The 26,491-nt window shown below is 37.7% G+C and overlaps 1 protein-coding gene across 1 annotated transcript; it reads right to left on the reverse strand.

Moving 5' to 3' along the window:
* Nucleotides 1-24,437: 24,437 nt before the first annotated feature.
* LOC130970666 (transcription factor BEE 1-like) lies at nt 24,438-25,845 on the reverse strand. The gene is made up of 6 exons (XM_057896823.1): nt 25,433-25,845; nt 25,208-25,327; nt 25,062-25,127; nt 24,921-24,989; nt 24,764-24,841; nt 24,438-24,681 (listed from the first exon to the last, which is right to left on the reverse strand). The coding sequence occupies exons 1-6, from the start codon at nt 25,808-25,810 to the stop codon at nt 24,595-24,597; spliced, it is 798 nt and encodes a 265-aa protein (XP_057752806.1). The 5' UTR covers nt 25,811-25,845; the 3' UTR covers nt 24,438-24,594.
* Between the last annotated feature and the right edge of the window lie 646 nt (nt 25,846-26,491).

Raw genomic sequence — 26,491 nt, forward strand, 5'->3', positions numbered from 1 at the left:
GTAGCTCCGGAAAATCCATTTCGAGTGCAGGGAGGTCAGGATCCAATAGCATCAGCAGTCCTTTTTCAGCCTAACTCAGATTTTTGCTAAGCTCCCTCAATTTCAGCCAGAAAATACCTGAAATCACAGAAAAACACACAAATTCATAGTAAAGTCGAGAAATATGATTTTTGCCTAAAAGCTAATAATATTTTACTAAAGACTAATTAAAACATACTAAAATCTACATGAAATTACCCCCAAAAAGCGTATAAAATATCCGCTCATCACAACACCAAACTTAAACTGTTGCTTGTCCCCAAGAAACTAGATGAATAAAAGAGGATAAAAAGAAATCAAGAAGCAATAATATCTCAGAGTTTTAAGTGAAGCTCAGATTCTAATTAGATGAGCGGGGCTAGTAGCTTTTTGCTTCCAAACAGTTTTGGCATCTCACTTTATCCTTTGAAATTCAGAATGATTGGCATCCATAGGAACTCAGAATTCAGATAGTATTATTGATTTTCCTAGTTAAGTATGTTGATGAGCGGATAATTTATACGCTTTTTGGCATTGTTTTTAGTATGTTTTTAGTATGATTTAGTTAGTTTTTAGTATATTTTTATTAGTTTTTAATTAAAATTCACTTTTCTGGACTTTACTATGAGTTTGTGTGTTTTTCTGTGATTTCAGGTATTTTCTGGCTGAAATTGAGGGACCTGAGCAAAAATCTGATTCAGAGACTGAAAAGGACTGCAGAAGCTGTTGGATTCTGACCTCCCTGCACTCGAAGTGGATTTTCTGGAGCTACAGAAGCCCAATTGGCGCACTCTCAACGGCGTTGGAAAGTAGACATCCTGGGCTTTCCAGCAATATATGATAGTCCATACTTTGCCCAAGATTTGATGGCCCAAACCGGCGTTCAAAGTCACCTTCAGAATTCCCAGCGTTAAACGCCGGAACTGGCACCAAAGTGGGAGTTAAACGCCCAAACTGGCACAAAAGCTGGCGTTTAACTCCAAGAAGAGTCTCTACACAAAAATGCTGCAATGCTCAGCCCAAGCACACACCAAGTGGGTCCGGAAGTGGATTTTTATGTCATTTACTCATCTTTGTAATTCTTAAGCTACTAGTTCCCTATAAATAGGACCTTTTACTATGTATTTCATCTTGGTTCTTCTGGTTCCCTCTTTGGGACCGAAGCCAATGATCACTCTTGTCTTATGTATTTCAACGGTGGAGTTTCTACACACCATAGATTAAGGTGTGGAGCTCTGCTGTATTCCGCTTGTTCTTGTTCCAAGATATCACTTGTTCTTCAACTTGATGAATGTGATGATCCGTGACACTCATCATCATTCTCACCTATGAACGTGTGACTGACAACCACCTCCGTTCTACCTTAGATTGAGTGAATATCTCTTGGATTCCTGATACACGATGCATGGTTGATCGCTTGACAACCGAGCCAGCCATTCCGTGAGATCAGAGTCTTCGTGGTATAGGCTAGAACTGATGGCGGCATTCAAGAGAATCCGGAAGGTCTAACCTTGTCTGTGGTATTCTGAGTAGGATTCAATGATTGAATGACTGTGACGTGCTTCAAACTCGCGATTGTGGGGCGTTAGTGACAGACGCAAAAGAATCACTGGATTCTATTCCGACATGATCGAGAACCGACAGCTGGATAGCCGTGCCGTGACAGGGTGCGTTGAACATTTCCACTGAGAGGATGGGAGGTAGCCACTGACAACGGTGAAACTCTTGCATAAGCTTGCCATAGAAAGGAGTAAGAAGGATTGGATGAAGACAGTAGGAAAGCAGAGAGACGGAAGGGACAAAGCATCTCCATTCGCTTATCTGAAGTTCTTACCAATGAATTGCATAAGTATCTCTATCTTTATCTTTTATTCATATTTCATCTATAACCATCTGAGTCTGCCTGACTAAGATTTACAAGGTGACCGTAGCTTGCTTCATACCAACAATCTCCGTGGGATCGACCCTTACTCGCGTAAGGTTTATTACTTGGACGACCCAGTGCACTTGCTGGTTAGTTGTGTGGAGTTATGATAAAGAGTTGAGATTGCAATGAGCGTACCATATTGATGGCGCCATTGATGATCACAATTTCATGCACCAAGTTTTTGGCGCCGTTGCCGGGGATTGTTTTGAGTATGGACAACTGACGGTTCATCTTGTTGCTTAGATTAGGTATTTTTCAAAGTTCTTAAGAATGAATTCTAGTGTTTCAAGGTGATGTTCTTATCATCACCGAAGCTGATTGATTCTCATCAATTTAGCTCTTGAATGCAATGTCCTGCTGAAGCTTGGCTATCCATGTCTAATTCCTTTAGACTAAAGCTTTAGACTAACATTGCATGATTCCTGGAATTCTCATTAAGAATTTTGATATCTTTATTTTCTTCTTCCACTTAATTTTCGAAAAATCCAAAAAAAAAAATTACAAAATCATAAAAACCAAAAATATTTTATGTTTCTTGTTTGAGTCTAGTGTCTTATTTTAAGTTTGGTGTCTTGCATGCATTGTTTATTTGATCTTGGTTCTATTTTCAAGTCAATAGTACAGGGAACTGAAGATTCAGTACATGCAGCAGAGGAATTATACAGAAAAAGCTGGGCGTTCAAAACGCCCAGTGAAGAAGGCAGACTGGCGTTTAAACGCCAGCCAGGGTACCTGGTTGGGTGTTTAACGCCCAAAAAGGTAGTGCATTGGGCGTTAAATGCCAGAATGTGCACCATTCTGGGCGTTTAACGCCAGGATGGCACAAGAGGGAGGATTTTGTTTTCAAATCAATTTTTTTCCAAGTTTTCAAAATTTTTCAAAATCAAATCTTTTTTTTTCAATCAAATCTTTTTCAAAATCAATTTCTTTCCTTTTTCAAAGATACTTGCTAACAATTAATGATTTGATTCAACATTTCAAGTATGTTACCTTTTCTGTTGAGGAAGGTTTAATGTTTGAATCATATCTTTTCTTGTTAGGCAAGTCATTAATTTTTAAAAAAATCAAATCTTTTTAAAATTGTTTTCAAATCATATCTTTTTAAAAGCATAACTTTTCAATCAAATCTTTTTAATCACATCTTTTTCAAAATAGTTTTCAATCATATCTTTTTAATTTCTAATTTCAAAATCTTTTTTCAAAAATCACTTGATTTCTTTCCCACTCTTGGTTTTCGAAAATCAATTAAAGTTTTTCAAAATGTTTTTAAAATCTTTTTAATTTAATTTTCGAAATTTCTTTCCCTCTTCTCGCATCCTTCTATTTATGGAGTACCACTCCTCCTCAATGCACAATTCGAACTCTATCTGACTAAGTTCGAATTCTTCTACCTCTTCCTTCTAATTTTTTTTCTCTGACACCTCAAGGAATCTCTATACTGTGACATAGAGGATTCCATATTTTCTTGTTCTCTTCTCTTTCATATGAGCAGGAACAAAGACAAAGGCATTCTTGTTGAAGCTGACCCTGAACCTGAAAGGACCTTGAAGCGAAAGCTAAGAGAAGCTAAGGCACAACTCTCTGTAGAGGACCTAACAGAAGTCTTCAAAGAAGAAGAACCCATGGCAGCCGAAAATAACAACAATGCCAACAATGCAAGGAAGGTGCTGGGTGACTTTACTGCACCTACTCCCGACTTCTATGGGAGAAGCATCTCTATCCCTGCCATTGGAGCAAACAACTTTGAGCTTAAGCCTCAATTAGTTTCTCTAATGCAATAGAATTGCAAGTTCCATGGACTTCCATTGGAAGATCCTCATCAGTTCTTAGCTGAATTCTTGCAAATCTGTGACACTGTCAAGACTAATGGGGTTGATCCTGAGGTCTACAGACTTATGCTATTCCCTTTTGCTGTAAGAGACAAAGCTAGGACATGGTTGGACTCACAACCTAAAGAAAGCCTGAACTCTTGGGAAAAGCTAGTCAATGCCTTCTTGGCAAAGTTCTTTCCACCTCAAAAATTGAGTAAGCTTAAAGTGGAAGTCCAAACCTTCAGACAGAAGGAAGGAGAATCCATCTATGAAGCTTGAGAAAGATACAAACAATTGATCAGAAAGTGTCCCTCTGACATGCTTTCTGAATGGAGCATCATAGGTATTTTCTATGATGGTCTCTCTGAACTATCCAAGATGTCTTTGGATAGCTCTGCTGGAGGATCTCTTCATTTGAAGAAGACGCCTGCAGAAGCTCAAGAACTAATTGAAATGGTTGCAAATAACCAATTCATGTACACTTCTGAAAGGAATCCTGTGAACAATGGGACAAATCAGAAGAAAGGAGTTCTTGAGATTGATACCCTGAATGCCATCTTGGCTCAGAACTAAATATTGACTCAGCAAGTCAATTTGATCTCTCAAAGTCTGTCTGGAATGCAAAATGCACCTGGTAGTACTAAGGATGCTTCATCTGAAGAAGAAGCTTATGATCCTGAGAACCTTTCAATGGAAGAGGTGAATTACATGGGAGAACCCTACGGAAACACCTATAATTCTTCATGGAGAAATCATCCAAATCTCTCATGGAAGGATCAACAGAGACCTCAACAAGGTTTCAACAATAATAATGGTGGAAGAAACAGGTTTAGCAATGGCAAGCCTTTTCCATCATCTTCTCAGCAACAGACAGAGAATTCTAAGCAGAGCCACTCTGACTTAGCAACCATGGTCTCTGATCTAATCAAAACCACTCAAAGTTTCATGACTGAAACAAGGTCCTCCATTAGGAATTTGGAGGCACAAGTGGGACAGCTGAGCAAGAAAATTACTGAACTTCCTCCTAGTACTCTTCCAAGCAATACAGAAGAAAATCCAAAAGGGGAGTGCAAGGTCATCAACATGGCCGAATTTGGAGAGGAGGAAGAGGCAGTGAACGCCACTGAGGAAGACCTCAATGGACGTCCACTAGCCTCCAATGAGTTCCCTAATGAGGAACCATGGGAATCTGAGACTCAAAATGAGACCATAGAGATTCCATTGGACTTACTTCTGCCTTTCATGAGCTCTGATGAGTATTCTTCCTCTGAAGAGGATGAGTATGTCACTGAAGAGCAAGTTGCTAAATACCTTGGAGCAATCATGAAGCTAAATGACAAGTTATTTGGTAATGAGACTTGGGAGGGTGAACCCCCTTTGCTCACCAAAGAACTGGAAGACTTGTCTAGGCAGAGATTACCTCAAAAGAGACAAGATCCTGGAAAGTTTTCAATACCTTGTACCATAGGCACCATGACCTTCAAGAAGGCTCTGTGTGACTTAGGGTCAAGTGTAAACCTCATGCCTCTCTCTGTAATGGAGAAGCTAGGGATCTTTGAGGTACAAGATGCAAGAATCTCACTAGAGATGGCAGACAATTCAAAGAAACAAGCTTATGGACTTGTAGAGGATGTTCTGGTAAAGGTTGAAGACCATTACATCCCTGCTGATTTCATAGTCCTAGAGACTGGGAAGTGCATGGATGAATCCATCATCCTTGGCAGACCCTTCCTAGCCACAGCAAAGGCTGTGATTGATGTGGACAGAGGTGAATTGATCATTCAAGTGAATGAAGGATCCTTTGTGTTTAAGGCTCAAGGATATCCCTCTGTCACCATGGAGAGGAAGCATGAAGAGCTTCTCTCAAAGCAGAGTCAAACAGAGCCCCCACAGTCAAACTCTAAGTTTGGTGTTGGGAGGCCACAACCAAACTCTAAGTTTGGTGTTGAACCCCCACATTCAAACTCTAAGTTTGGTGTTGGAAGGTTCCAACATTGCTCTGAGTATCTATGAGGCTCCATGAGAGCCCTCTGTCAAGCTACTGACATTAAAGAAACGCTTGTTGGGAGGCAACCCAATGTTATATTTTATCTATTTTCCTTTGTTATTTTATGTTTTCTGTAGGTTGATGATCATGAGAAGTCACAAAATCAATTGAAAAAGCAAAAACAAAATGAAAAACAGGAAGAAAAACAGCACACCCTGGAGGAAGAACCTACTGGCGTTTAAACGCCAGTAAGGCTAGCAGATGGGCGTTTAACGCCCAGTCTGGCACCATTCTGGGCGTTTAACGCCAGAAAGGGGCACCAGACTGGCGTTAAACGCCAGAAAAGAGCAAGCACTTGGCGTTAAACGCCAGAAATGGGAACCAGCCCGGTGTTTAACGCCAGAATTGGCTCAAAACGCATTTTTGCATGCCATTTGGTGCAGGGATAACTTTTCCTTGACACCTCAGGATCTGTGGACCCCACAGGATCCCCACCAACCCCAAAAACCCTTCACCTATCAAATCCCATCTTTTTCTTCACCACTCACATCCACCCTTACATGACCGAACTCCACCCCTCTCTCCACCCCTATATAAACCCATCTTCACCCCCTCATTTTCACACAACCTAAACACTACTTCTCCCCCTTTGGCCGAATAAAAAAGGCATCTCCATCTCCTCTATTTCTTCTTCTTCTACTCTCTTCTTTCTTCTTTTGCTCGAGGACGAGCAAACCTTTTAAGTTTGGTGTGGTAAAAGCATTACTTTTTGTTTTTCCATAACCATTTATGGCATCCAAGGCCGGAGAAACCTCTAGAAAGAGGAAAGGGAAGGCAAAAGCTTCCACCTCTGAGTCAGGGGAGATGGAGAGATTCATCTCAAGGGTGTATCAAGACCACTTCTATGAAGTTGTGGCCTTGAAGAAGGTGATCCCTGAGGTCCCTTTCAAACTCAAAAAGGGTCAACTTTGATCAAATGTTGGACCAAGTCCTCATAGACATTTGTGAAGAGGGCGCTCAATGGAAGAGAGACTCAAGAGGGAAGCCAGTTCAACTGAGAAGGCATAACCTCAAGCCCATCACTAAGAAGAGGATGGAGCAAACAAGAAACCCCACTCATCATGAAATCCCTGAGATACCTCAAGGGATGCACTTTCCTCCACAAAACTATTGGGAGCAAATCAACACCTCCCTAGGAGAACTGAGTTCCAACATGGGACAACTAAGGGTGGAGCACCAAGAACATTCCATCCTCCTCCATGAAATTAGAGAAGATCAAAGAATCATGAGAGAGGAGCAACAAAGACAAGGAAGAGACATTGAGGAGCTCAAGCACTCCATAAGACCTTCAAGAGGAAGAACAAGCCGCCATCACTAAGGTGGACCCGTTCTTTAATCTCCTTGTTCTTTATTTTCTTGTTTTTCGAATTTTCATGCTTATGTTTATCCATGTTTGTGTCTTATGATCATTAGTATCTTAGTGTCTATGCCTTAAAGTTATGAATGTCCTATGAATCCATCACCTTTCTTAAAATGAAAAATGTTCTTAATTGAAAAAGAGAAGAATTGCATGAATTTTGAATTTTATAACAGGTTAATTATTTTGATGTGGTGGCAATACTTTTGTTTTCTGAATGTATGCTTGAACAGTGCATATGTCTTTTGAATTTGTGGTTCATGAATGTTAAAGTTGTTGGCTCTTGAAAGAATGATGAAAAAGGAGACATGTTACTGAGGATCTGAAAAATCATAAAAATGATTCTTGAAGCAAGAAAAAGCAGTGAAAAAAAAGAAGGAGAAAAATGAAAAAAAATAGAAGAGAAAAAGAAAAAGTAAGCAGAAAAAGCCAATAGCCCTTTAAACCAAAAGGCAAGGGTAATAAAAAGGATCCAAGGCTTTGAGCATCAGTAGATAGGAGGGCCTACAGGAATAACATCCTGGCCTAAGCGGCTAAACCAAGCTGTCTCTAACCATGTGCTTGTGGCGTGAAGGTGTCAAGTGAAAACTTGAGACTGAGCGGTTAAAGTCGTGATCCAAGGTAAAAAGAGTGTGCTTAAGAACCCTGGACACCTCTAATTGGGGACTCTAGCAAAGCTGAGTCACAATCTGAAAAGGTTCACCCAATTATGTGTCTGTGGCATGTATGTATCCGGTGGTAATACTGGAAGACAGAGTGCTTTGGGCCACGGCCAAGACTCATAAAGTAGCTGTGTTCAAGAATCATCATACTTAACTAGGAGAATCAATAACACTATCTGGATTCTGAGTTCCTAAAGAAGCCAATCATTCTGAATTTCAAAGGATAAAGTGAGATGCCAAAACTGTTTAGAGGCAAAAAGCTAAAAGCCCCCGCTCATCTAATTAATACTGATCTTCATAGATGTTTTTGGAGTTCATTGCATATTCTCTCTTCTTTTTATCTTATTTGATTTTCAGTTGCTTGGGGACAAGCAACAATTTAAGTTTGGTGTTGTGATGAGCGGATAATTTATACGCTTTTTGGCATTGTTTTTAGTATGTTTTTAGTATGATTTAGTTAGTTTTTAGTATATTTTTATTAGTTTTTAATTAAAATTCACTTTTCTGTACTTTACTATGAGTTTGTGTGTTTTTTTGTGATTTCAGGTATTTTCTGGCTGAAATTGAGGGACCTGAGCAAAAATCTGATTCAGAGACTGAAAAGGACTGCAGATGCTGTTGGATTCTGACCTCCCTGCACTCGAAGTGGATTTTCTGGAGCTACAGAAGCCCAATTGGCGCACTCTCAACGGCGTTGGAAAGTAGACACCCTGGGCTTTCCAGAAATATATGATATTCCATACTTTGCCCAAGATTTGATGGCCCAAATCGGCGTTCAAAGTCACCTTCAGAATTCCCAGCGTTAAACGCCGGAACTGGCACCAAAGTGGGAGTTAAACGCCCAAACTGGCACAAAAGCTGGCGTTTAACTCCAAGAAGAGTCTCTACACGAAAATGCTACAATGCTCAGCCCAAGCACACACCAAGTGGGCCCGGAAGTGGATTTTTATGTCATTTACTCATCTTTGTAATTCTTAAGCTACTAGTTCCCTATAAATAGGACCTTTTACTATTGTATTTTCATCTTGGTTCTTCTGGTTCCCTCTTTGGGACCGAAGCCAATGATCACTCTTGTTCTTATGTATTTTCAACGGTGGAGTTTCTACACACCATAGATTAAGGTGTGGAGCTCTGCTGTACCTCGAGTATTAATGCAATTACTATTGTTCTTCTATTCAATTCCGCTTGTTCTTGTTCCAAGATATCACTTGTTCTTCAACTTGATGAATGTGATGATCCGTGACACTCATCATCATTCTCACCTATGAACGTGTGACTGACAACCACCTCCGTTCTACCTTAGATTGAGTGAATATCTCTTGGATTCCTGATACACGATGCATGGTTGATCGCCTGACAACCGAGCGCTCGCCTGACAACCGAGCCAGCCATTCCGTGAGATCAGAGTCTTCGTGGTATAGGCTAGAACTGATGGCGGCATTCAAGAGAATCCGGAAGTTCTAACCTTGTCTGTGGTATTCTGAGTAGGATTCAATGATTGAATGACTGTGACGTGCTTCAAACTCGCGATTGTGGGGCGTTAGTGACAGACGCAAAAGAATCACTGGATTCTATTCCGACATGATCGAGAACCGACAGCTGGATAGCCGTGCCGTGACAGGGTGCGTTGAACATTTCCACTGAGAGGATGGGAGGTAGCCACTGACAACGGTGAAACCCTTGCATAAGCTTGCCATGGAAAGGAGTAAGAAGGATTGGATGAAGACAGTAGGAAAGCAGAGAGACGGAAGGGACAAATCATCTCCATTCGCTTATCTGAAGTTCTTACCAATGAATTGCATAAGTATCTCTATCTTTATCTTTTATTCATATTTCATCTATAACCATCTGAGTCTGCCTGACTAAGATTTACAAGGTGACCATAGCTTGCTTCATACCAACAATCTCCGTGGGATCGACCCTTACTCGCGTAAGGTTTATTACTTGGACGACCCAGTGCACTTGCTGGTTAGTTGTGCGGAGTTGTGATAAAGAGTTGAGATTGCAATGAGCGTACCATGTTGATGGCGCCATTGATGATCACAATTTCGTGCACCATATGTTAATTCTTGAACACAGCTACTTTTATGAGTCTTGGCCGTGGCCCTAAGCACTTTGTTTTCCAGTATTACCACCGGATACACAAATGCCATAGACACATGACTGGGTGAACCTTTTTCAGATTGTGACTCAGCTTTGCTAGAGTCCCCAGTTAGAGGTGTCCAGAGCTCTTAAGCACACTCTTTTTGCTTTGGATCATGACTTTAACCACTCAGTCTCAAGCTTTTCACTTGGACCTTCATGACACAAGCACATGGTTAGGGACAGCTTGATTTAGCCGCTTAGGCCTGGAACTACTTCCTTGGCCCTCCTATCCACTGATGCTCAAAGCCTTGGATCCTTTTCACCCTTGCCTTTTGGTTTTAAGGGCTATTGGCTTTTGTTCCTTTTTTTTTCCAATGATTTCTTGTAATTTTTTTTCACTGCTTTTTCTTGCTTCAAGAATCAAATTCATGATTTTTCAGATCATCAATAACATTTCTCTTGTTCATCATTCTTTCAGGAGCCAACAATTTTAACATTCATGAAATTCAATATCAAAAATATACCCTATTCAGGCATTCATTCAGAAGACAAAAAGTATTGCCACCACATATAAATAATTAGAATTTTCCTTATTAAGAACTCGAAAAAATATTGCCTCTTTATTCTAAAAATCTACTATTTTATTCATGTTTGATGATGATGAGAAAAATAAATTATAGCTTAATTGGAAATAAGACCAAAATAGACATGCTAATTACTACTACTCCTATATAACTTCTAAGGTAAATTTCTATAATAATACTATCACAGAATTAAAACTTAAAATTAGAACTTAACAACCTGTATTTTGGGAAGTGAATGTTCCTCTAGTCTGGGGGGTGCTTGGTCCTTCAAGAGATAAGTTCTGATGCTTCAGTTCCTTTAAGTTACGCCCTTGCTCTTCCTGTTCCCTTAGGTGCCATGATCTTGATGAGTTTTAGCTCAGTGATCATGGCAAATCACACCAAACTTAGAGGTTTGCTTGTCCTCAAGCAAAATAAAGGATAGGAGAGGAATAGAGGGAGAGGTAATTTCGAAATCCAAAAGATATGATGAGTTGAAAAAGATTTGGATTGGAAAAAGATTTGTGTTTATGAATTAAGATACATTTGATATTTTTAAAAAAGGGATTTCAGAAATTAGGGATTTTAGAAATTAGGATTAAAATTTTTGGAATTGAAGGATGATATTTGGAAACATGTTTATGCAAAAAATCATGAATTGAAACATAAAAATTAGAAAATTTTTGAAGAAAAATGAATTTTACCTCCTCCCCACCATCCTGGCGTTAAACGCCCAACTGCTGCATGTTTTGGGCGTTTAACGCGCAATTGTTGCTTCTCCTGGGCGTTCAACGCCCAGCTGTTGCTTCTTTCTGGCGTTGAACGCCAGGAAGTCCTTTGTCACTGGCATTTTTCTGAACGCCCAGGATGCTGTAATTCTGGTGTTAAACGCCCAGAAGGTGCTTCTTTCTGGCATTCAACGCCCAGATGGCTACCCTTCTGTCGTTCAACGCCCAGATGGCTACCCTTACTGGCGTTGAACGCCCAGTGGGTGCTTCTTTTGGGCGTTCAACGCCCAAAACGTTTCTTACTGGCTTTTTCATGCCAGTGAGCTTCTAAATTTCCCTGTAACTCAGTGAATTCAATCAATTGCTATTTTACCTTTTGAAGATACTCTGACATATATCTGTAAAAATCAATTAATTAGCAGAAACAAATAAAATTAAATTTTGTGAATGGATGGGTTACCTCCCAGCTAGCGCTTCTTTAATGTCGTTAGCTGGACTATTACTGAGCTTTTAATCTAGTCTCAGTTTTGAGCATTCTTGCTCGAAATTGCTTTCAAGATAATATTTAACTCTCTGTCCATTAACAATGAACTTTTTGTTAGATTCATTATCTTGAAGCTCTACGTATCCATATGGTGATACACTTGTAATCACATATGGACCTCTCCACCGGGATTTTAATTTCCCGGGGAATAATTTGAGCCTAGAATTAAATAGCAGAACTTTCTGCCCCGGCTCAAAGACTCTGGATGACAATTTCTTATCATGCCATCTTTTTGCTTTCTCTTTGTAAATTTTTGCATTCTCGAAAGCATTGAGTCTAAATTCTTCTAGCTCATTTAACTGAAGCAATCGTTTTTCTCCAGCTAACTTGGCATCAAGGTTCAGGAATCTGGTTGCCCAGTAGGCCTTATGTTCCAGTTCCACTGGCAAGTGACATGCCTTTCCATACACAAGCTGGTATGGAGAGGTCCCTATAGGGGTCTTGAATGCTGTTCTATATGCCCATAGAGCATCATCCAAGCTTCTTGCCCAATCCCTTCTACGGTTAATTACAGTTCGTTCCAGGATTCTTTTGAGTTCTCTATTTGAGACTTCAGCTTGCCCATTAGTCTGTGGGTGATATGGAGTAGCTACTCTGTGGCTAACTCCATAACAAACCAAAGCAGAGTAAAGCTGTTTATTGCAGAAATGAGTGCCCCCATCACTGATTAATACTCTAGGGGTACCAAATCTGCTGAAGATGTATTTCTGGAGGAATTTTAACACTGTTTTAGTGTCATTAGTGGGTGTTGCAATAGCTTCCACCCATTTGGATACATAATCCACTGCCACCAGAATATAAGTGTTTGAGTATGATGGTGGAAAAGGTCCCATGAAGTCAATACCCCATACATCAAACAACTCAATCTCCAAGATCCCTTGTTGAGGCATGGCATAACTGTGAGGCAGATTGCCAGATCTCTGGCAACTGTCACAATTAAGTACAAACACTCGGGAATCTTTATAGAGAGTAGGCCAGTAGAAGCCACATTGGAGGACTCTTGTGGCTGTTCGCTCACTTCCAAAATGTCCTCCATACTGTGATCCATGGCAGTGTCATAGGATCTTTTGCGCTTCTTCTTTAGACACACATCTACGGATTACTCCGTCTGCACATCTCTTAAAGAGATATGGTTCATCCCAAAGATAGTACTTTGCATCCGTGATCAATTTCTTTGATTGCTGCCTACTGTACTCTTTGGGTATGAATCTCACTGCCTTGTAGTTTGCAATGTCTGCAAACCATGGCACTTCCTGGATGGCAAAGAGTTGCTCATCCAGAAAAGTTTCAGAGATCTCAGTGAGAGGGGGGATGCCCCTACTACTGGTTCTATTCGGAAAAGGTGATCTGCTACTTGGTTTTCTGTCCCTTTTCTGTCTCTTATTTCTATATCAAACTCTTACAGAAGCAACACCCATCTGATAAGTCTGGGTTTTGAATCCTGCTTTGTGAGTAGATATTTGAGAGCAGCATGATTAGTGTACACAATCACTTTTGATCCTACTAAATAGGATCTGAACTTGTCAATGGCGTAAACCACTGCAAGCAGCTCTTTTTCTGTGGTTGTGTAATTCTTCTGTGCATCATTTAGAACACGGCTGGCATAGTAAATGACGTGCAGAAGCTTGTCATGCCTTTGTCCCAACACTGCACCAATGGCATGGTCACTGGCATCACACATTAGTTCAAATGGCAATGTCCAGTTTGGTGCAGAGATGATTGGTGTTGTGACCAATTTAGCTTTCAGAGTCTCAAATGCCTGCAGACACTCCTTATCAAAGACAAATGGCGTGTCAGCAGCTAGCAGGTTGCTCAAAGGTTTAGCGATTTTTGAAAAATCCTTTATAAACCTCCTATAGAATCCTGCATGCCCCAGAAAGCTTCTGATTGCCTTAACATTGGTAGGTGGTGGTAATTTTTCAATTACCTCTACCTTAGCTTGATCCACCTCTATTCCCTTGTTCGAGATTTTGTGCCCAAGGACAATTCCTTCAGTCACCATAAAGTGACATTTTTCCCAGTTTAAAACCAGGTTAGTCTCTTGGCATCTCTTTAGAACAAGTGCTAGATGGTTAAGACAGGAGCTGAATGAGTCTCCAAATACTAAAAAGTCATCCATGAAGACTTCCAGAAATTTTTCCACCATATCAGAGAAAATTGAGAGCATGCACCTTTGAAAGGTTGCAGGTGCATTGCACAGGCCAAATGGCATCCTTCTGTATGCAAATACTCCAGATGGACATGTGAATGCTGTTTTCTCTTGATCTTTTGGATCTACTGCAATTTGATTATAACCTAAATATCCATCTAGGAAGCAGTAGTATTCATGACCTGCCAGTCTTTCTAGCATCTGGTCTATGAATGGTAAAGGAAAATGATCCTTTCTGATGGCTGTATTGAGCCTTCTATAATCAATACACATACGCCACCCAGTAACTGTTCTTGTAGGAACCAGTTCATTTTTTTTATTATGAACCACTGTCATGCCACCTTTCTTAGGGATGACTTGGACAGGGCTTACCCAGGGGCTATCAGAAATAGGATAAATAATCCCAGCCTCTAGTAACTTAGTGACCTCTTTCTGCACCACCTCCTTCATGGCTGGATTCAGCCGCCTTTGTGGTTGAACCACTGGCTTAGCGTCACCCTCCAGTAAGATTTTGTGCATGCATCTGGCTGGGCTAATGCCCTTGAGATCACTGATGGACCACCCAAGAGCGGTCTTGTGTGTCTTTAGCACTTGAATTAGTGCTTCCTCTTCCTGTGGCTTTAAGGTAGAGCTTATGATTACAGGAAAGGTATCACCTTCTCCCAGGAATGCATATTTTAGGGATGGTGGTAATGGTTTGAGCTCGGGTTTAGGAGGTTTCTCCTCTTCCTGAGGGATTTTCAGAGGTTCTACTATTCTCTCTGATTCCTCCAGATCAGGCTGAACATCTTTAAAGATGTCCTCTAGCTCTGATTCGAGACTCTCAGCCATATTGACCTCTCTTACCAGAGAGTCAATAATATCAACACTCATGCAGTCATTTGGGGTGTCTGGATGTTGCATGGCTTTGACAACATTCAACTTGAACTCCTCCTCATTGACTCTCAAGGTTACTTCCCCTTTTTGGACGTCAATGAGGGTTCGGCCAGTTGCTAGGAAAGGTCTTCCTAGAATGAGAGTTGCACTCTTGTGCTCCTCCATTTCCAACACCATAAAGTCAGTAGGAAAGGCAAATGGCCCAACCTTAACAATCATGTCTTCAATCACACCTGATGGGTATTTAATGGAGCCATCAGCAAGTTGAAGACATATCCTGGTTGGTTTGATTTCTTCAATTAAACCAAGCTTTCTGATAGTAGATGCAGGTATTAGGTTGATACTTGCCCCAAGATCACATAAAGCTTGCTTGGTACAAGTACCCTCTAATGTGCATGGTATCATAAAGCTCCCAGGATCTTTAAGCTTCTCAGGTAAGCCTTTCAGAATGACTGCACTGCATTCTTCAGTGAGGTAAACTTTTTCAGTCTCCCTCCAATCCTTCTTATGACTTAAGATCTCTTTCATGAACTTAGTATAAGAGGGTATTTGCTCAAGTGCTTCTGCAAACGGAATCTTTATTTCAAGAGTCCTGAGATAGTCTGCAAAGCAGGCAAATTGCTTATCCTGTTCCGCTTGGCGGAGTTTTTGAGGATAAGGCATTTTGGCTTTGTATTCCTCAACCTTAGTTACTGCAGGTTTATTGCCTACAGATGTGGATTGGGAAGCCTTTTTAGAAGGGTTGTTATCAGCACTTGTATGTGACTGATCCCCCACTGGCGTTTGAATGCCAGGGGTGGGAGCTGGAGTGGCGTTAGACGCCAATTCCTTATCTGTTACTGGCGTCTGAACGCCAGAACTGTGCTCCCTTTGGGCGTTCAACGCCGGATTCATGCTTGTTTCTGGCGTTGAACGCCAGAAATGAGCATGGTCTGGGCGTTCAGCGCCAGCCTTATTCCTCTCTGGGCTCTGATTGTCCTCAGAGGGATTTTGAGTAGCCATTTGTTCATTTCATGGGTTCCTGCTGCTTTGAAGTGAGGTATTTAATGTTTTCCCACTTCTTAATTGAACTACTTGGCATTCTTCTACTATTTGTTTTGACAGTTGCTTTTCTGTTTGCTTTAACTGTACTTCCATATTCCTATTAGCCATTCTTGTTTCCTGTAGTATTTCCTTGAATTCGGCTAGCTGCTGGGTTAGAAAATCCAGCTGTTGAATGAATTCATTAGCTTGATCTACCGGATTGAGTTCAGCAGTTACTGTTTTAGCTTCTTCTTTCATGGAGGATTCACTGTTTAGGTACAGATGCTGATTTCTGGCAACTGTATCAATAAGCTCTTGAGCTTTTTCAATTGTTTTTCTCATATGTATAGATCCACCAGTTGAATGGTCTAGAGAAATCTGAGCTCTTTCTGTAAGCCCATAGTAGAAGATGTCTAATTGCACCCACTCTGAAAATATTTCAGAGGGGCATTTTCTCAACATCTCTCTGTATCTCTCCCAAGTATCATAAAGAGATTCATTATCTCCTTGTTTGAAGCCTTGGATGCTCAGCCTTAGCTGTGTCATCCGTTTTGGAGGAAAATAGTGATTCAGGAATTTTTCTGACAGCTGTTTCCATGTCGTTATGCTGTTCTTAGGTTGGTTATTTAACCACCTCTTAGCTTAATTTTTACAGCAAATGGAAACAATAATAATCTGTAGACATCCTGATCCACTTTTTTATCATGTACTGTGTCAGCAATTTGTAAAAATTGTGCTAGAAACTCTGTAGGTTCTTCATGTGGAAGATCGGAATACTGGCAGTTTTGCTGCACCATGATAATGAGCTTAGGATTCAACTCAAAGCTACTAACTCCAATGGAGGGTATACATATACTACTCCCATATGAAGCAGTAGTGGGGTTAGCATATGACCCCAGAGTCCTCCTGGACTGTTCATTTCCACTTAATTCCATGGTAGAACAAGGGAGATGATATGTATGTTGATATTATTTATTTTATAAAAATTTATTTTATAAAATAAAGTAAAAATAGAACACGTAAAAACGAAATAAAAAAATGAAAATATTTTTTTTTTGAAGATTTACGAAAAATTTGAGGAAAAGGAGAAAGTGGTTAGGACAAAATTTTTGAAAAAGATAATAAAAAATAAAATAATAAAAAAAAGAATTGAAAAATTTTGAAATTGAAATCTGAATTTTTATATAAAAATTTTGAAAATATAGTTTAAAATTAGTTAGAAAAGATAATTTTTTTTAATTTTGAATTTTATGATGAAAGAGAAAAACACACAAAAGACACAAGACTTAAAATTTTTAAATCTAATGCTCCTTATTTTCGAAAATTTTGGAGGGAAAACACCAAGGAACACCAAACTTAAAAATTTTAAGATTAAAACACAAGAAAAACTCAAGAACACCTTGAAGATTCACAAGAACACAAGAACAAAAGAAAGAACACCAAACTTAAAATTTTTTTGAAAACTTCACTAAATTTTCAAAAATTGAAGAAAGATCAACAAGAAAACACCAAACTTAAAGTTTGGCACAAGATTAAATCAAGAAAAATTATTTTTGAAAAAAGATTTTAAAAAGAAGATGCCTAATTGCCAAGAACATAAGCCAACGCTATAACCAACTAAGCAAAAAATGTAACGTATTTTAAAGATGTATTATTTTTATGGAAAAAAGTATAATTTTTGAAAGTTAATGTTTTGAAAAAGCACAAGAAAAACAAGAAAAGACACAAAACAAGAAAAACTCAGGATCAAACAAGAAAAATAAATAAGAACAACTTGAAGATCAATGAAGAACAAAGAACACAAATTCAAAAATTTAAAGAAAAATATAAAATATGCAATTAACACCAAACTTTGAACAAGACACTAAACTCACGAAAAGAAATTAAAAATTGATAAAGAAAAATAATATTTTTGAAAATTTTTTTTTTGAAAAGAAATTATCCTATCAGAATTTAATGACTCTATAACAACAAAAATAAATTATTCCTAATCTAAGAAATAAAATAAACCTTTAGTTTGTTCAAACTCGAACAATCCCCGACAACGGAGCCAAAAACTTGGTGCACGAAATCTTAATCTCAATATCAAAATCAAACTTTCTTATGATCTGGTACCACTAACCAGCAAGTGCACTGGGTCGTCCAAGTAATACCTTACGTGAGTAAGGGTCGATCCCACGGAGATTATTGATTTGAAGCAAGCTATGTTTATTTTATTGTTCTTAGTCAGGATATCAATCAAAATTATCAATGGGAATTATTAGATTAGAAAAATAAAAGAGAATAAAATCGTTACTTGTTGTGCAGTAATGGGGAATATGTTGGAGTTTTGGAGATGCTTTGTCCTCTGAATTTCTGCAATGTAACATTCAACTCAATTGTTTGTAAAGCACGTCTACGGCAAGCTGTATGTAGGGTGTCACCATTGTCAGTGGCTACCTCCCATCCTCTCAGTGAAAACGGTCCAGATGCTCTGTCACAGCACGGCTAATCAGCTGTTGGTTCTCGATCATGTTGGAATAGGATCCATTGATCCTTTTGCGTTTGTCATCACGCCCAGCAATCGTGAGTTTGAAGCTCGTCACAGCCATTCAATCCTTGAATCCTACTCGGAATACCACAGACAAGGTTTAGACCTTCCGGATCCTCAAGAGTGGCCGCCATCTATTCTAGCTTATACCATGAAGATTCTGGTTAAGGAATCTAAGAGAAGCTCATTCAGTCTGATGTAGAACGGAGGTGGTTGTCAAGCACACGTTCATGAGTTGAGGAAGGTGATGAGTGTCACGGATCATCACCTTCTCCATAATTAAGCGCGAATGAACATCTTAGATAGAACATACAAACGTTTGAGTGGAGAAATAGAAATAATTGCATTAATTCATCGAGACGCTGCAGAGCTCCTCACCCCCAACAATGGAGTTTAGAGACTCATGCTGCCAAAAGGTACAAATTTCAGATCTAAAATGTCATGAGGTACAAAGTTAATCTCTAAAAGTCGTTTAAATAGTAAACTAGTAACCTAGGTTTACAGAAGATGAGTAAACTATGATAGATGATGCAGAAATCCACTTCTGGGGCCCACTTGGTGTGTGCTGGGGCTGAGACTTAAGCTTCTCACGTGCCTGGGGCTGTTTTGGGCGTTCAACGCCAGGTTGTAACCTGTTTCTGGCGTTGAACTCCAGTTTGTAACCTGTTTCTGGCGCTGGACGCCAGACAGCAGCATGATACTGGCGTTGAACGCCAATTTATGTCGTCTATCTTCGCGCAAAGTATGAACTATTATATATTGCTGGAAAGCCCTGGATGTCTACTTTCCAAAGCCGTTGAGGGCGCGCCAATTGGACTCCTGTAGCTCTGGAAAATTCATTTCGAGTGCAGGGAGGTCAGGATCCAACAGCATCAGCAGTCCTTTTTCAGCCTAACTCAGATTTTTGCTCAGCTCCCTCAATTTCAGCCAGAAAATACCTGAAATCACAGAAAAATACACAAACTCATAGTAAAGTCCAGAAATATGATTTTTTCCTAAAAGCTAATAATATTTTACTAAAAACTAATTAAAATATACTAAAATCTACATGAAATTACCCCCAAAAAGCGTATAAAATATCCGCTCATCAGCGACTATTTTTTATAAAATTCTTTACTAGCAAAAATCCCAACGTCACCCACTCTGTCACATAATTGGCATTAAAGTCTTGAATTCATAAAGCTAGCACCCCCTCTTATAGATCTCCCAGCATGGCCCCTTCTTCCATTGCTTCTCTTCCAAAGTTTGGTGTTGAAAATGGAGAAACTTGAGCTAAATTTGCTAAAACAATCCCTGGTTCAAGCTTCTTAAACCTCTTGAGCATATCTTCATAAGCAAGCAAAAATGATTCTGCTTCATAAATTGTGAAATTTGTCATTCGAGACATCACTGATGTAATGTAACCTTGATATTCTTCTGTGAAACCATCCAGGATAGCTTGAATGTGATTATCTTTTTGAAATAGGTAACTTATAGCAATGAGAGAGTTTGCAATCTTGCGAATTGTAGAAAGATATTTAGTAATTATTGTGGTTTTCTTGTAAGCTCTAAGCTGAGTCTTTAAACTTTGAATACGTGTTCTTGAAGAAACCGTAAAGATGTGATTAATCTTTTCCCACATTTAAGCAAAAGTAATGCAGTGTACCATCTTGTTCTTGTATGTACCATTCATGGAGGATACAGCCCAAGTCATGAGTGCAAAATCATTTTGCATTCATTCTTTGTATTTGGATGAGTTTTTCTGAATTGTTGATGTAGGTGTGGAATCGTCGTTGAAGCAACATCATCTTTTGTAGCAGAGGGGGTTGGTGTTTGTTTTGAAGAATCTGAGATTTCACTTTCTTCAACAATTGTAATCGATTCTTGCTGTGATGAGATTTTTGATGGATCGAGATGATCTTCAAGCTCAAGCGTCTGAATTGTTAGAAGGATGCTGTGCCTCCATGTTGAGAAGTTATTTTCTTTAAGTTTGTCTGCCAGAGGAACCAGTGCGTTCTTGAGATTTGTTGATGAAGTTGCAAAGGGTAGAGCCATGATCGTTTTCAACCTGGTCTTGATACCATGTGAAAGATCTTGTATCTATTGAGAAAGAACACTGATGACCAAAGAAAAGAGAATGATGCAGAGAAAGTAATGATAAAAATGATTAAAAGCTGAATGAGAAGAATGTGTTATTAAAGAGTGTTGATACAAAAGTACGTAGCTCCTATTTATAGTCTAATAAAAACTGCACTAACACCCTCTAACTACTTTTAATAGCCACTCTAACTGAACTCTTCTCATAATAAAATTTTATTGACTTCACACAATTTGTTACTTAAGTTTTGACTTCTTCTTTCTTAACAATGTGTTGAATTGTTGTGAGGGTATAGGCATAGTTTGTGTTAATGAGCAGGTTGGATGGGTTTTGGTGTTGATAGTTTTAGGAAGGATATTTGGGTAGTAGCCATGGTGGTTAATGTTAGGAGTTTGTTGAGTGTTATTAAATAAATCCATGAAGTTTGCTTCCTTTTGACACGTCAAGTCCTTTCATTAAAAAACACTTAATGCTGTTAGTGACAGGGACCTAGTTGTTTAATTTAGAGCAAAAACAACAAAAACAAATAGAGTTGAAACAATTTGGGTGGAATTCATAACACTAGTTGAGATCTAAATCTATCTTTTTCAAGAATAATTTCAGGATTAATTAATATATTGAGATTAGTAGGTGAATTATTATTGGTTAAATGATTCAAAATATCAAACAATTTAATTAATATACATATTAATCTTTTTAAACTTTAAAATTAGATATATTAGTCTTTTAAAATTTTTAAATTAAACAATTTAATTCATATCCATTAATTATGACAAATGCTTTTTAAAAAAGGACTTACGTATCAATCGAAAACAAATGTAAGAATTCTTTCTATGAACTATGAAGAGCATCTAACAAGCAACAAGTTGTAGTTTTTTTTTTCAATGAATTAGACAATCCTCAATTTTAGGTATGAATCTCTAGAGTTTGAATCCTAAACCTTTAAGGTGAAGAGGAGAAAATATGCCATGTGAACTAAGGTGGCAGCAACAAGTTGTAGTTTATTTTACTTGAAAGGGGTTCAAGATAAGCCCACTGTGGCTAAGTCCTTTAACTTTCCCCAATTAAGTACTAGTCCTTCCCTGAACAACTACCTCCAACTCTCCAACATATGTCCCTCAAATTAGGAATATATATACCCCTTCTATGAACTTGGGTCTTACATTGGGACCCATCATTTAATATAACTATCTAAGAGACAAATAAAGACCTTGGTCAATAGTGGGTCAAATAGGAAATAGATAGAGAGTTGCAGTGAAGCTAAGACCTCAGAAAGCAAAAGTGATGGAGAACCCACATTGCCCATCTTCTTTTGAGCATGGCGTGGCCCATATCTACTCCCAATTTCATGATGCAATGCATCTAACCCTCCCTTCCCCTTTCATTGTTTAATGACAACCCAATATGTTGTAAATATTTTGTTTCCTCAATCATTCACTTAATGAATTGCCAACATCCACAACGATTTTAAGTGTAGGTGGGTTCCATGATCGATTTGGATTCAGCTCTCTAGTTGGTCGCCATATTGTTCCGCACTAGTAACTCTAGTAGTTGTATTTACACTGCTTAAACGGATTAACAATACTATTAAATTTTCAGTTTACCGACATAATTGATGCCGTAGGGCCTCCAAACTATGGCAACAATTCAGTGTGGAACTTGGTAGAAACCAACGCAATCAAGTCAACAGATTTTGTACACCAGAAAAACTTGCTTACATTATTAATTACCAGAGTTTTGAATAGTGAGAGAGAAAGAGAGGCACAAATAACAAGTAAAGTGTATCGTCGAGTCAATTTTCAGCCTTAGAGATTATTCATGACAAAAGAACTACAGCCACTATATTGATTGAATTCAATAATAGCTGCAATTTGAAATTCAATGCTTCTGGGGCTTCATTTGATGCCGCTGCTGTCATTGTTATTAAATCAATTTTATTTGATAATTATAGTAAGGTTTAATTGGTCGAGCATGAGAGAGTCATGAGAATCATAGTTATCAGAACCGAACCGGTGATCGAACCGGTAAAGTTACTGGGTCACTGGGTTACTGGTTCAACCGGTGGGTCACTGGTTGAACCGGTTAATCCGGTATAATTAAATAATTATGTAAAATTTAATTATTTTTTCTTTATTATAAGTACTTTTATTTTGTTTTTATAAAAATAGTTATCATTTTCAAATTTTAATACTTTATTAATTAATTTATATTTATTGTATTATTATATTATTATAAATAAAAACTTAGATATAGTTAATTTTTATGTGAAGTTGATATTTAAAAATAGTTAGATGATTTGATAAGTTTAACTAAATATCATCTAATGATTTTCAACTATCAACTTCATACGAAGACAACTGCATGTGAGTCTTTACTTATCATTATATACTACAATTATTTATTAAAAAAAATAATATTAATAGATATCATATAATAATGAAAAAAAAATAATTTGTGATTAATAATTTTTTTTGTTTATATATATATATATAATTTATAGTTAAATAAAATATAATTGATTTAAAAATGAGGGACTTTAAAATTAAAATTAATTGAATATAAGTATAATAAAAACTTACTATATGTATTATAATTTGGATATATGTTAGCAAGAAGCAAAGTAGCTTGATGGCATGGGCATCCTACTTGCAACCTTCATGTGCCAAGTTCGAACCCCATTGTAGCCATTTTAAAAAATTTTCCAAAAAACACAAAGCTTTGACACTTGGCACGGGAGCAGAGAGGAGAGCATGGTGTTCTTGCAGAGCCCAGGTGCGTCGTAGCTTCGCCTTCGGTTGGGACCGAGCGGTTCGGCCCGAGCCGGTTTTCATCGGTTTTGGCCGGTTCGTTCCGAATTTAACCGGTTCATTCCGGTTCTTGGCCTTGAACGGTCCTATTCTTGGACCGGACCGGTATAGGGTCCGGTTTACCGGTTTTCCGGTCGAACCGGCCGGTCCGGTCCGGTTCTGCTAACTATGATGAGAATAATCACAACTAGGGCTGGAAGTGAGCCAAGTTTAGTCGAACTAGACCAAGCTCAAACTCGACTCACGAAAATTGAGCTTGACTCATGACTCTACTTATTAACTATCGAACTTATTTCTTAAACTCAAATTTTGCTCACCGAAAGTTTATGAGCCGACTCGAGCTCACGAGCTGGCTTAAATAACAGGAACATAATCTATAATTTTATATTAATAAATTATAACTTTTATATATATATATATATATATATATATATATATATATATATATATTAAAAAATATAAACTTTATATATTATGTATCTATTAATTATGAATTTTTTATTTATATCATACATCAAAATCATATAAAAATAATTATAAAATTTTAAATAAGAACACTAATATATGTAAAATTATATATTATTATTTTATATGTATATATATGATATTAAAAGTATAAACTAAATGTATATAGGATATGTGTGTATAAATTGTATATATATAATCGAGTCAGCTCCCAAGTTAATGAGTTGAGCTTATCCACGCTCAAACTCGGGTTATTTAATTTATAAACTCAATTTCAGGCTCAACTCATAAATTCACGAACTCAGCTTATCGAACTATTAACGAGTTGAGCTCGAGTTGGCTTGACTGACTTCCAGCCCTACACCTAACAATTTTAAAAAATATTATCTGCGCACAAAACATTAGTCGTTAAATTAATCATCATATATTTGTGTATTAATACATATATTTTTAAATCATAGAAAATATGTATTTTTGTATTACAATATAAATTCTATCCAAATAATTAATTTGGTAATTAATTTTTGTGTGCATCTAATATGGTTAGAAATTTTTACTCCAAATTATCAAAATCATCGAAAATGAGTTTTGTCATGAGGTTTTAAAATTAATTAATTATTAAAGTTGTTACATCATTTTTTTTTATTTTTCACAGTATCTCCCCATCTAACAAACTAATGACTAATCTATTGCAGATCCGAATTTTATTTAAGGTTGGTTGCTGGCCGATGGGGTTTCATCATATTTTATTATTATAATATATTTCAATTTTCACTCAAGAACACATCACGTATTGGCTCAATTGAGTTGTTGGGATTATACAAACAAGAATTGTGAACGAATGGAAACAAATGATCTTCTAAAATGGTAGGAACTAGAAAAACATAATAGCTTCTTCATGGTTCACGACTTGTGTGGTTAAAACTTAAAAGCAATAAGGCCAAGTTGGTTGAATGCCATGTTCCTCTCTCTCATTCTTCACCAACTCTTTTGCTTCTGATGCCCTTGCTCTCTGCAACAATTCAAATTTCAAACATTATTTACATATAAATAAATAATATAGTGATGAGAATTTCAATTCAGTGAGCATGCACCAGCACTGTTTCGAAAGCATCTGTCTGTGAGTTGAAGTCATAGAAAGCACTTGCTACATTAAGCTTCATAGAGAGGAACTGCAAAGTATAATCAAACATGAATTCATTGCCAGCAATTATAACAATAAAAAACTTCGCTATTCTGATCATCACTTACCTCCACTTGATGCTGCAAGGACTGAACATAGTTTATGATCTCTTCCAACATTATTGCCATTCCCATAGTCTGCAAGTTTATTAAAAAAATCAGATTTTTTTTTGGGTAACTAAGATATATAAAAATCAGAATCTGCTTTACCTTATAACATCCCGGGACAATGTTCTGTAAGAATTTAAGTTTCTCATTGATTTTTCCTCTTCTAACCTGAATTACATTTATTAAATGATAAATATGTATTAGTCCACATTCATTTATTTCTTTGTAGAGGGTATTAGAAATGGTACCCTTTCTGCTAAACTGTGAGTATCAGTAGCTTGGCCTCTTCTTGCTCTAACATGAACTACTTCCTTTGATTTCTTTTCTTCTGTTTCATTCTTTTTTCCTCTCTTCCCTCTTCCATAGTTCTGTAACACATGCAGTGAAAATGAACATCTATGCTGCATACATCTCAAACAATGAAATATCCAAAAAAGAAAAGAAAGTGAATTGAAAATTTCAAGAAAACATACATTTTTTGTGTTGCTGCCACTCTCAGATACTGCAGGAGTTGAGTTTGCTGACATGGTGTCCAGCGTATCAACCGCTTTGCGCTTTTTACCTTGTTGGATTTCATTATCTGTTGAAGATATGGTAAGTGAAGATGGAAGATTACTGTGATTAACATAATGGACAAGGCCTGAAAATTTAGATTCTGGAGAAGTTATGAAGCTGTGACTTGTGTTGAAAGGCATAAAAAAGTCCTGCATATGCAAACTTGAGTTGTTGTTTAGGATATGTGAATTCACATTCATCACCCCTTTGAATCCATTTGTTAGTTCCATAGTGTTAATATCTAAGAAAGGAAAAGAAGGTCTAAAACTATTCAAATCTGCTGTGAATTCAGCCATGTGATGTGACTTTATAAAACAGATTATGTGAGAGGCTTAACTTGTATGTCTAGATAATGTGGATAACAATACTACTATTTATAATGTAAGATTTGCAGTTATGTTATTAATGAACTACAGAAGCAGGGTGACATGGCCACGTGGCAGCTCGAGCTTGTGTATTTTTGTTCCCCCTGGCTGGCTCCACATACTGGAGAAAAATGTCCAATAACAATCCCATGCCTTCTGAGACATGCACTGAAATATGGGTCCATGTTCTGTGAGAAAACCAACCACTGCCTAATTTGGAGCATTTAGAGCTTCTAGCTCTCTACCTTTCTTATGCATTATTATTATGTAAGTTTTAGGTGTAGTGGGAAAGGGCATATCTTGAGTTTCAGGTATTTTAGAAATACTCGTATTTCAGTGATCTCAATTGTATATTGGAACATTAGTATTTTTGGAATACCTAAATATTTTACTAAAATGTTGTGCAACTATTTTAGTCAACAAATGTGACTAGAATAATTTTAATTTTATGATTTGACAACCAAGTTCTAACTAATACAAACATGTTTTCCCACATTTCTAACAAGTTATAAATTTTACCCATTGAATCAGCAGGTGCTTGATTTATTATCACAGTTAATATGATATATCCAAAGCTTTCAGATAAAGAAATCTGATATCATAATTTGTTTT

This window comes from Arachis stenosperma, chromosome 3, assembly GCF_014773155.1.
Source record: "Arachis stenosperma cultivar V10309 chromosome 3, arast.V10309.gnm1.PFL2, whole genome shotgun sequence".
Lineage (NCBI taxonomy): Eukaryota > Viridiplantae > Streptophyta > Magnoliopsida > Fabales > Fabaceae > Arachis > Arachis stenosperma.